Here is a 12,435-nt window from a genome sequence, read left to right as displayed (position 1 = left end):
GAAGAAATGTAGAAGAAGTTCAGAGCCAGGGTGCCCTGTGCTATATGAATTCTCAGAGCAGTAAAATAATGTTACAAAGGAGGCAAATCTCAAATAATTTCCTAAGAGTAGCCTTCCTATTCATGAACCCAAAGGGGTCTTTGCAGGAATATAGTGCATGTTGTACAGCATTCCTGGCAACTCCTCCAAATATCTTTATCTAAGTTATGTTTAGGATGCATTTACTCTGTAGAATTAATGTAGTTTGATATTTAACTGCCATAGCTCAATGCTATGGTATCATGGGAGCTGCAGTTTGTTGAGGCAACAGCACTCCTTTGATAGAGAAGATTAAAGACGTTGTAATACTGGAATTCCCATTATTCTATAATATTGAGCAATGGCAGATAGTGATGTCAAACTGCATTAAGGTAGTTAGTGGTGTCAAGGTAGAGGTAAAGGTAAAGGTTTCCCTTGACGTTCAGTCCAGTCATGTCTGACTCTGGGGGTTGGTGCTCATCTCCATTTCTAAGCCGAAGAGCCAGCATTGTCCGTAGACACCTCCAAGGTCATGTGGCTGGCATGACTGCATGGAGCGCCCTTACCTTCCCGCTGGAGCGGTACCTATTGATCTACTCACATTGGCATGTTTTCGAACTGCTAGGTTGGCAGGAGCTGGAGCTAACAACGGCCACTCACGCCGCTCCCGGGGTTTGAACCTGGGACCTTTCGGTCTGCAAGTTCAGCAGCTCAGCGCTTTAACGCACTTCGCCATTGGGGCTCCTTTAGTGGTGTCAAGCTGCATTAAATTTGCAGTGTAGATGGATCCCTACTAGTGTAGGCTAACTCCAGGTTTGTGCAGCCCCTTTGGTGGCATCCCCATTTGTGTGGATTGTGTCCATAATGGATGATACCAACTCCTCTCTTCCATCCTCCTCTACGGTAGAGGCATATATGTGAGATCTTTCTAACACAGTGGAAACAAGACAATGCAAAACCCCTGAAGTGTACAGAGAAAGCAAAAGGGGCATCAGGACTAGGAAAGAAGAGAAATGATGGAGAGGAAGCAGTGAGGTGTGCTTTTGGTTTTACGTAAACTGGTGCTGATGGGCCTGATGTGTTGTTGTTGATGATGCCTCCTCCTCCTCTTCCCCCTCCCCCTCCTCCTTCTTCTGATTCTCCACAGCAACTGAAGATGAAAGTTTTAACCAACACAGAAGTTAAAAAGCCTGTTTCCTGTGATCTACCACCTAGAGTGATAACACCTTTAAGTGGTTTTGGAGAAAAGGGTGAGTTACTCTTTTGACTGCTTTGTAGCTAGGAATACCTTTTCCTAAATAATTTTGCCTGGAAACGGAGGTTTGCAGGCAGTACTCGCTTGTGTATACCACCAGCGAGGACAAATGGAAGAAGGACTTCTCAGTGGTGATTCCTTGGTTGCGGAATGCCTTTCCCTAGCAATCCTGGCAAGAATCAATGTTGGTTTCTGTCTGCTGACAAACCAACATACTAATTCTCTTAAGCCTTTGAGGGTGAGGACTAATGTACTTTGAAATGTAAATATACATGGATTGTAAATTGTTGAAGCTTTTAAGTGTTTCATAATGTTTATTGCATACCACCACATATCCAAACATAAAAAGCAGGTTGAAAATGTTGTAATAAATAAATAAGATTTGGAATGGTGAGAATAATAATTGCAGTGCTTTCTGTCCAAGTATATTTTCTTGTGGCTAAATCTGACATTCATCTAACCTGGAATGGAGTTCCATCTTTTCTGGGTAAGATTAATGTTCAATTTAGCTCAAAGAAAGCAGATATTCAGCTTATTCATTTTAGTGACTATGGCCCTATCAACGCAGCCATATAATCCAGTTTGAAACTGAATTATATGGTTAGTGTAGACTCACATAATGCAATTTGATGCAGTTACACCGCATTATATGTGTCTATACTGACCATATAATGCAATCCCAAACTGCATTATAGGGCAGTGTTGATGGGGCCCAGAGGAAGGAACTGGTTATTACTTGCCTAAGAAAATCCTGTGAATTTCATCAGATCACCATACATCAACAGGCAACTTGAAAATTCACACATACACACATGCTATAGGTAGGACTATTGTTGAATTATTTTCCCTAGAGTTAATTATTTTTGTAACTGCAGATATTTTCGTAACTTGTGATGACTATGCCCTATCAATAAGGCATTCTGTCATTTGGTTGCTGAATGTTTTGCAGTGTTGCTAGCCTTAGTTAGTAATAAAGCTAACACTTTTGCTTCTTTCTCTGTTTCTCTTAGGAGCACCATATCATGAATCTAATGTGATAGAAGAAGAGTCCCAGCATCTTGATTCCAAAAAGAAGAGAGACAAGAAGAAAGGCAAACCCAGAACACACTTTCCAGAGAGCTGGATCTGGGATTTAGTACCAGTCAAGTTAGTGTTTCTTAGATATTGCTGGGGAGTGAATTGAATGCATCTTGTAATGCTGGTGGTGCCATCTGCTTTGGGTACTATATTGGATATAAATTAAATTAAATATCTGTTTTGTATATCATTCGCAAGCAGTTTTCAGCCTTGACAATGCACTGCCCTTGTTCGGTTTCAGGAATAAGCAGAATTATTTGCCACAACACTATTTGGACACTGCTGATTTTTTTATAACATACAGTTATTACTGATTGTCCTTATCTTTGGGATAATGTAGACTATAGAGTGATCATAGGGAGAAAGCTGTACAAATCAATGTTTGGACTTTCTCAGTTTTTATCTGTGGTCCTTCATTGAGACACATTTATTTATTATTTATTTATTTATTTACAGTATTTATATTCTGTCCTTCTCACCCCGAAGGGGACTCAGGGTGAATCACAATGCTCATATACACAGCAAATATTCAATGCTGTTTATAGACAACACGTACAGAAAGATAGAGGTAATTCAACAATTATATTCAAAAATTTGGTGGACATTTTACTGATACCTTTTATCTATACCCTGTTTTCCCCCCATCCCCCCATGACACCCCCCCTTATGTAAGCTTAAAGTCTATACATACACATCTTTCTCAAACAGAGTCCCTTGTTACTCAGATTCTTCCTCCTCCTCCTCCTCTTCTTCTACCGCATCTGCTGGCGTTTCTTGCTCCTCCTGCACAAAGACTGGTTTCATTATCACCAATTATATGAAAGATTTAAAAAGAACAAAAAGAAGGGATTTGCTTCAGAAAAATCAGAACTGGAAAATATGCTAGACAAAGGAAAAAAGGTTTAAACTCTTCTCATCTCCAAAACAGATGAATGGTCTTCTGGGTTAGTCTCTCATTTGCTATGTTGAGAGACTAGTGTTTCTTTGTATATATTTGTCCAGTAACTTCTTTGTTCTCACCCAAGTGTTCTCACCCAAGAAGAGTTTCTGTGTTATTCCAATTTCCACCTTAGCTAACCCCTTAAAAAGTAGAGCGAAACTTCAAAGCTTATAAATGACACAAAACATTATTGTTTTCCTGTTCTTCAGTGAGGAAGGGAAAGCATCCTACCCAGCCACCGTTCCAGACACCATTACAGAGTGGAATGCCAATGCTTTCTGTGTGGCGGATATTGGCTTTGGACTCTCCGAAATAACCACCTTCAGAGTCTTCCAGCCCTTCTTTGTCGATCTAACATTGCCATATTCTGTGGTCCGTGGGGAGACCTTTCAGTTAAAGGCCACTGTCTTCAATTACCTCAAGGACTGCATCCAGGTAAATGCTCATTTCAGACAAACAAAAATGTTTCTTTTACATGTATGGCCAGAAAGAAAGGTAAAGGAAAAACCCAATGATCCACTTTGGATGAGATAGAGGTCAAGTAACTTAAACATTATGTGACATGTCCTTCCTATGTTTGCACCAATTTATCATTTCTAAGATGAATGTTTTACTTTTTCCCCATTGTGAAATGCCAAATGTTAGTCTTTGGGGGCAATTAGCATACCTTGTTGTAGAGGTAGGTTCAGAAATGCAGCTTTTAGATGTGTCACAGAAGTGTAAAGGGCAAAACAGCTACCTTTCTGTCATATCAAAAGAGACTCAGAAGAGCGTAGAAGATCTTAGAGAACCACCTAGTTCAACTTCCTGCTCAGATATAGGGCACCCATGATCTTGACCTAATCCTTCTCCACACACATTATCCCACAGAATTCAAGCCAGAATGTGCCACGTGCAGTGGACAGAAGAAGCTCATGAGATTCTCCCAGAGCAGCAGGCTTTGTGTGAGAAATTTGTGGGGAAACCTAACTGTCCACTTGTATGACAGATATCTCCAGAGGATTATTTCTGGTTAGTCTAACCTGAAGAAAAATGCCTTCCCACCCAAATATGTCCCTAAAAGCAAATGGGAAATCTGAATACTCAATTTTGTACCAGCTCCACACTTTCCAAACACCAAACTGGGGGTAAGGGTGGGCAGCCCATATAGTCAGATAGTGTTCTAAATGAATATTCATTTTGTGGGAGGCTAAAAATTTTGTGGTAGAAGACCTACCTATGCTTGCTAGGTCCGATTGAGCATAGATATCACAAGTGCATTGCATGAGCACTTGTTTTGCCCTGGGTCCTAGATCATTCAGAAAGGAAGGCCAATTTTAGCCATCTCATTGTTTAAGGCCACTACCCACGATGACTCGTGGACACGCTGGTCTTGATCCTCTAAACATAGGCGAGGAAGTCTATTGGAATTCATCCGATTTACCTTTGACCAGTAATTGAATTTTCTCATTAAAATTTGAGCTTTTACTGGGAGCATTCCTAGCTCTGCCCTTACTACAGCCATCAGCGTTGTTCTGGAAAGGCCCAGGAGGATGCGAAGCTGTTTAACTTGGAAGGCTTCAATCTTGGCCAAATTGGTGTACCCCAAAATTTTAGCCCCAAATATAAGTGTTGGCATTATTTTTTTCTTAAAGACTTCCAGGGCGGGTCTGATTGTGCCTGGGTATCTATGATGGTACAGCTTGTAAATGGAACCTGCTGCTTTAATTGCTCTTTGTATATTATGAGTAATATGGTTAGCCCAAGCACCAGATGATGAAAACGTAATGCCTGGATATTTGTAGCTCTTAGTTTCTTCCAAGTGTACACCATTCAGGGTCCAAGTGTACTGCTTCCTGTTTTTTCCAAAGACCATAATTTTGGATTTATCCTTGTTCATAATAATAATAATAATAATAATAATAATAATAATAATAATACTTTATTTATACCCCGCCACCATCTCCCCGTGGGGACTCGGGGCAGCTCACAATGTTACAAAAGTAACAACGCAAATACATAAACAATACACACAGTTTAAAACACAAGAAGATGATAAAACAGAAGTTAAAACAAAGGTTTATACAACAGTAATAATATCAATAGTAATAATGAGGGGATTTAGTTCACAATACAAATTGAATTTTGCCAGAGATCTTCTCAGTCCCACTGGAGACATTGCCATGATCACCATATCATCACCATAAAGTAAGATGTTGATAGTTCTGGTCAGAACTTTAGGGCCATGTAGATTGTCAGAGGATAATGTTTTCACGATGTCATTTATATAGAAGTTAAAGAGAAAAGGGGCTAATGTGCACCCTTGTCTCACTCCAGTTGAAGTTTTGATTTCATTGCTCAGAGCTCCACTGGGTCCAAGTCTGACTTTTAGTATTGTATCAGAATACAACGTAATGATTAAAGTAAGTAATCTTCTGTCAATGTTTGTGGCAGCCAGCTTTTCCCATAACGTGTTGCAGCAGATTGTGTCCAATGTTGAAGACAAGTCTATAAATGCTGTATACAGACTCACCCCCCTTGAATTATACTTTTGGATTATATGCTGCAGAACAAAGCAGTTATCTATGGTTGAACGTCCCAGTCAGAAGCCTGATTGTTCTTCACAGAGAATATTATTTGCATTGAACCATTCCTCAATTTTAATCAAAAAATATTTTGTGTAGATTTTTGCTGTGATATCAATCAGGCTTATAGGTTGATAGTTCTTTGGGTTGGTTTTTTCTCCATTCTTATGAATAGGGACGATAATGCTCATCTGCCAGCCTCTAGGTATACTGCATGAATTGTCCCATAAAAAATAGCACGTTATGGTTTGTTGAGTCTCTGTCCATCAATTTAACAAAGTTTCAGCCACAAAAACAAAGTTTCTGAAGTAGAACAAGGACTTTCAAAGTAAAGACAACCCAATGAAACAGGAAATAACACTTTCAAACCAGGAACAGATTTCTGCAATTATTAAAAATGTTTTTTATAAAATTTTTGAAAATTTGCGAAACATCTGAGGATAAGTCAAATGTTCTTAGATTTGGTGAGCTAAGAGTGGTAAATGCATTCTACCACTGTAGCAAATTTCATTAGGATAGCTCAAAAAATGAGGGAGAGAGAAGTCCCTCTATTTTTCCCATTGACAATAATGTTTTCCTTCATGCGTATGCGCATCCACCATTAATGATGTACATACGAAGAATCAGAAATTTCGGAAAGTTTTGAACTTTTTGCCTTCAAAATTCAGAAATGACTTTAGAAACGAAGCGCCAGCGCCCCCTACTTTTGCAGCGAGTTTTGAGCCATTTTTTTCATGGATTGCACATGCCTAATAAACAGCTCAGGAGAAGGTCCCGGGGCTTACATGTCTTTACACTAATGCACAGAGCATGGGAAATAAACAAGACAATTCCAACTTTTAGCACAACACCACACTTATGATGTCATTGGCATCACTGAAACCTGGTGGGATGATTTCTATCACAGGAATGTAGCCATCAAGGGCTATAACTTCTTTTACATAAACAGAATGAAGGGGAGAGGAGGGGGAGTAGCCTTATATGTCAAAAACAGATACATTGCAGAAGAAATGCAAGACTTCAATCCAGGAAACCAGCTTGAAGGCAGCTGGATAAGAATCAAGGGAACCAAGACCCAAAAAGATCTCATTGTGGAATCACAAGCCAGGCTGAAGAACTTGATGAAGCCTTCTGTCAACAGTTGATCATTCAGGTACAAAGAAGAGATATAGTCATGGATGATTTCAACTATCCCAATATTTGTTGGAAAACAAACTCACACAAGAGTACAAAGTCCAACAAATTCCTTGCTTGCCTTGCAGACAATTTTATGGTCCAGAAGGTAGAAGAGGCAACAAGGGGATTGGCTACTCTCAGTCTCATCCTAACAAACGTGGAGGACCTGATCTATGCAGTCAAAGTGTTCGGATTCTTAGGGGCAAGTGACCATATGCTCCTGCAGTTTGCAATACAAAGGAAGGCTGAAACGAAGATAAGTCAAACCCACATTCTAGACTTTAGGAGAGCTTAATTCCGAAAAATGAAGGAAATACTGAGTGGCATTCCTTGGACACCAATACTAAAAGACAAGGGAGTTATGGATGGAGTTCTTCAAGAGTGAAATACTCAAGGCGCAATTGCAAACAGTGCCAACAAAGAGAAAACATAAGACATCGCTCTTCATGATTGCCATGTATAAATATGTGAGGGGAAATCAGGGAGGAAGGAGCAAGCTAGTTTTCTGCTGCCCTGAAGACTAGGGCGCAGAACAGTGGCTTCAAATTACAGGAAAGGAGATTCCACCTGAACATTAGGAAGAACTTCATCACTGTGAGAGCTGTTCAGAAGTGGAACTCTCTGCCATGGAGTGTGGTGGAAGCTGCTTGTTTGGAGGCTTTTAAGCAGAGGCTGGATGGTCATCTATTGGAGGTGCTTTGAATGCGATTTTCCTGCTTCTTGGCAGGCAGTTGGATTGGGTGGTCCATGAAGTCTCTTCCAAGTCTATGATTCTGTGTTGCCTCCCCTTGAATGGTTACCATTTTCCTGGACCATATCATGTGTATTCCTTCCTGGCTTCATTCAGGTGAGAGTAAACTTGGAGTCACAAGAAGCAGAAGTCAATACATGCCCAACCTGCCAGTATACCATCTGCCTCTGTGCTGATGAAGCGAAGACTTTCTCCTGGAATGTGACAGCTACTCAGTTGGGTAAGGCTGGAGGGTCATCACTAATAATGATACGAAGCTTTGCTGTTTTTCACATGGCAACTCTAAATACAGCCCAGCATTAAGGGAAGGAGAAATGCCATGCAAATTACACATGTTGAAATGTTGTCTTTTGTATAATCATTAAAGTAACTTTGTCCTCTTTTTAGCATGTCATCCCTATATCCAACCCAACATTAATGAGAGGATAAACCTATGTTCTAGTACTGGAGGGGTGAAGAGTGCAGGGAAGTCAGAGGTGCTGAGGTTTCCCTGTGTATGTCCCCTCTTTCTCAAATACCTTATAATCTGTGAACACTTAGATGGTTATCTGGGGGAAATGCTGATGGTTACGGCAGTACAGATTACTTTCTTGCCAGACAATGCTATGTCTATACCAACTTCTGCTAGTGTATTTGCATGCATGCTGTATTGAAGATCTAGGGACTGTTACAAGTGCTTGTTGCACATGTCTGAACCAATTCCAGAAGAACTTCTCCTTCTGTGCTGTCACCAGTGTCTATCCCATGTGGTGTGTAGATAGGTGGTTTTCATTGGCAGCATCACACACAGTGCCAGGAGTCATGTCGAAAGGTGTTATTTATCCTGTCAGACATAAGCAGTCACTCAGACCCATGGCAAAATGCTTGGCATTTGATGATCTCTGGTATTATACTTTCTGGTAGGAGAGGTCAAATTTTCCATTACTGCTGAAGCTGAGAAGACCCAAGAGCTTTGCGGCAACAAAATTTCTGTGATTCCACCACGAGGACAGTCAGATACAGTGATCAAGTCCCTGCTTGTCAAGGTTAGTGGGGCCTTCAGCATCTCAATCAAACTGTGATTCCAAGCCTCCGAGCACTAGCAAATGCTGTCAAAGCTGGAAAGTAGCTCTCCAAGGAAAGGTTTGACTCTCTATTGTGTCTCAGTGCTTAAAGCTAGGGAAGGAGGGGTTACTTGGCATTTCCAAGAGCCTCTGTGTTTCTGGGTCTCAGACCATGTCATCCAGGTGAACAGAAATGTTAGAGTGCATGCAGCAGTTAGGGATCTTGATTTAAGGACCAAACATGCTGATGGCGTATAGAAAGAAACTAAGCTGTATTGAAGAACCTCCATTTTGAGACAGGAAAGTAACTCAGGGTGGTGCTGATTTAATCTAAATACATCTTGAAAGATTGTGAAAGGAATCCTGGGAAGAAGAAGGGGTAAAGCAGCATCTCTTAAGTGTACCAGTTTACATCCATGCAGGGTTAGAATAGATAGATAAGGAGGGAGGACACTTCAGGGCACTCAAACTACCTGTTGCTGCTGTCCACTGTACAGCATTCTTGACTCTCAGTACAAAGGCATTGTTGCCTTTCTAATAGCAATTGTATGCAGTCTGAAGGCCTGACCAGACACTGAGAGAGCATGCATGAGGTGGAGGGCAGAGCGAAATTCCCCTCTGAGACCTGTACCAGAAGAACTCATGACTCCCTTTCCCTCTCACAGCCAGAAGGTGTCCCTGAAGAAAAGACCTACAATGCATTCCTCTGCTCCTCAGGTATGGATGGAGAGCATCGCTTGTTCCGATCAGGTGTGGGCTGGCTGTATCCCTCTTGTTGTGGGCAATATGCCTTGTCCCAGGTTTCCAGGGAATACATTTTGGAAAGATCACATTGCCTTTCTTGTTGAACTGAAGTGTCTGTCATCTCATGCTAGGAAACTAGCATGATGCAAGAGGCACAAAAGAAGCTAGATTTGCATCTGCTTGAGGGAAAAAAGGGACCTGGTGGTGGCGCAGTGTGTTAAAGCGCTGAGCTGCTGAACTTGCAGACCGAAAGGTCCCAGGTTCAAATGCCGGGAGCGGAATGAGCGCCCACTGTTAGCCCCAGCTCCTGCCAACCTAGCAGTTCGAAAACATGCCAATGTGAGTAGATCAATAGGTACAGCTCCGGCGGGAAGGTAAGTGCGCTCCATGCAGTCATGCCGGCCACATGACCTTGGAGGTGTCTACGGACAGTGGTGGCTCTTCGGCTTAGAAATGGAGATGAGCACCAACCCCCAGAGTCGGTCACAACTAGACTTAACGTCAGGGGAAAACCTTTACCTTTTAACCTACCTGAGGGAAAAAGGGAGGGAGGGAGGAAAGGTGGGCCAGAGATGTATGCGAGCAGGTTATGCCCCATTAGGCAGCTTTCTCAACCTTCCTGTTCCCAGTGGACAACATTGGTATTGTTCTCCTTGGCAGGGAAGCAAATAAATGTGGATTTCCCTGAACACTGGAGGAAAAAAAACATTGTACAAAACATGGTACGGTATTGTTGAATTCTTGGTCATTATTTTCCTGCAGGAGATACAAAGACAGAAGACATTTCCTTACAGCTGCCTGAAGATGTTGTGAAAGATTCTGGACGAGCCAGAGTCTCTGTCATTGGTAAGGTGGAAAACATGTATTCCTTGCTATAATTTAATGCACATTGGCAGCATCATGTACAGCAGTCAAAAAGAAGCATTAGACAGCTTGTTATGGGGTGAGAGAAGATGAGAGGACACAAGACTATCCCTGATTTTCCTCTGTGAAAGGAATGATAGAGAGTACATGCAGTGGTTAGAGACCCTGATAAAGGAGCAAAGGTATTCATGGCTGGGGAGGCAAACTAAAGTCAAAGGTACTCAGGGTGTTGATCTAGGCCCCTTCTACACTGCCATATAAAATCCAGATTACTTGCTTTGAATTGGACTGTATGGCAGTGTAACTCATATAATGCAGTTCAAAGCAGATCATGTAGATGATCTGCTTTGATAATCTGGATTATATGGCAGTGTAGAAGTGGCCTAATCTAGCTTCATTCTAGGGAAGATATGAGAGAGGACTGGTGGGGAAAGAAAAGGTAGAAAAACATCCCTATGAGTTATTTATTACTTCTTTATTTTATTAGTTATATTACAAAGAGGTCAGGTTGGATAGACAAGAAGATCACTAAGGTTGGATCTACACTGCCATATAATTCAGTTTCAGAATGCAGATTAACATCTTTGAGCTAGTTTATAAGAGTCACAACAAAAACAGCCTTTATTGGCATACTGTAACAAAATCACAGCACTGATAGGTATAACAAAAAGAAGTCACGGAGAATAAAAGAGAAACGTGATTAAAATGTATTAATTTCAAGAATAAAACTTGCAGCAGTCTCACAAAAGAATGTATCAGACTTGTTCAGGAGGTATGGAATTTTGTAACACTCTTGTCATTGAGAAAAAATTGAATTCCTGTATTTCATCTATATCTTATCATATCTGGGGCATACAAACAAAGAATGGTCAAGTGTTTCAACAGAAGCGAAGTCACAAGAACAAACACTTTTAGAACATTCCATATTTTTTTATCTCCCAAGAGCTGGTAGCAACACATTATATCTTGCAGTAGCCAAAGCTCTCCTCTGGGTGGGATTAGCCAAAATACAAAGACAAGTTGCCATAACTCCACACTCAGATTATATGAATCTACACTGCCATATAATCCCGTTCAATGCAGTTAATCTGCATTCAGAAACTGGATTATATGGCAGTGTAGATGTGACTTTAAACTATCAAACCCTATTGCTACTTGCGTGCTCCGAGGCAGTCTGTTCTCTTCAATGCTAAGCTTTGTTGCGCTTCTAACAAGGAATAGATGGATGAATGAATAATCTTATATCATATTTGTGTTCTCATGTTCTCATACTACACCAAACTGTAATGGTCACATTGGCTCTTATTGCTATTCTTATAATTATAGTTACCAATATGATTATTTTACCTCTCGGGTCTCTAAGAAACAAGGGCTTCAAAAGTTTTCTTCAAAAGTTTGGAAGAAGACTTCTACTGAGATGATTTAATATTTTTCTCCTCCATTTTTTCTCTCCTTCAGGAGATATTTTGGGTCTCACAACAAACAATATAGACCAGCTCGTTAATCTGCCCATTGGCTGCGGTGAACAAAACATGATCAAGTTTGCTCCTAATATTTTTGTACTTCAGTACTTGGAGCATACCAAACGTGTAACCCCTGAGTTCAAAGAGAATGTAATAGAATTCATGAAAAGTGGTAAGTAATGCTTCCTCTTCAGCTTGGAATTGAAGAGAGTTCATTGGCAAGAATGGTGTCTGCAAGAACATAATCTCTTCTTGAGGAGCATAAGGTCACCAGAAGAAGTAGGGAAGCAGCTCTGTTCATGGCCATACATTTAAACTCAAGGTGGCTTTGTGGATGTAATAATTGCAATTGCAAGAATTGCAATGTTCTGCCTGTGAGGTCTATTTCGATTGCCCTGTTTTGTAAAATGCTGCTTTTGTTGTTAAAAGGTTGAATTAGGTTTATGAAGTACACACACACACACACACACACACACACACACACACACACACACACAAACATACACACAATGCATTCACAGCATTCACAGAATCCTCCTC

The 12,435-nt window shown here is 40.9% G+C and overlaps 1 protein-coding gene across 2 annotated transcripts in view; it reads left to right on the top strand.

Annotated features, from left to right (window-relative positions):
- The window catches only part of LOC100557873 (alpha-2-macroglobulin-like protein 1), a 115,330-nt gene that overhangs the window by 70,220 nt on the left and 32,675 nt on the right, over positions 1-12,435 (top strand). For both annotated transcript variants that reach the window (XM_062971390.1, XM_008103822.3), the window contains 8 exons: positions 1,166-1,268; positions 2,284-2,419; positions 3,500-3,725; positions 7,878-8,001; positions 8,685-8,806; positions 9,490-9,541; positions 10,331-10,414; positions 11,891-12,067. In XM_062971390.1, coding sequence (XP_062827460.1) covers positions 1,166-1,268; positions 2,284-2,419; positions 3,500-3,725; positions 7,878-8,001; positions 8,685-8,806; positions 9,490-9,541; positions 10,331-10,414; positions 11,891-12,067 — 1,024 coding nt within the window. The remainder of the gene's footprint in view (positions 1-1,165; positions 1,269-2,283; positions 2,420-3,499; positions 3,726-7,877; positions 8,002-8,684; positions 8,807-9,489; positions 9,542-10,330; positions 10,415-11,890; positions 12,068-12,435) is intronic.

Source organism: Anolis carolinensis, chromosome 2 (assembly GCF_035594765.1).
Source record: "Anolis carolinensis isolate JA03-04 chromosome 2, rAnoCar3.1.pri, whole genome shotgun sequence".
Classification (NCBI taxonomy): Eukaryota; Metazoa; Chordata; class Lepidosauria; order Squamata; family Dactyloidae; genus Anolis; species Anolis carolinensis.
The sequence above is the reverse complement of the archived record's forward strand: the minus strand, read 5'-3'. Positions and strand labels throughout refer to the sequence as shown.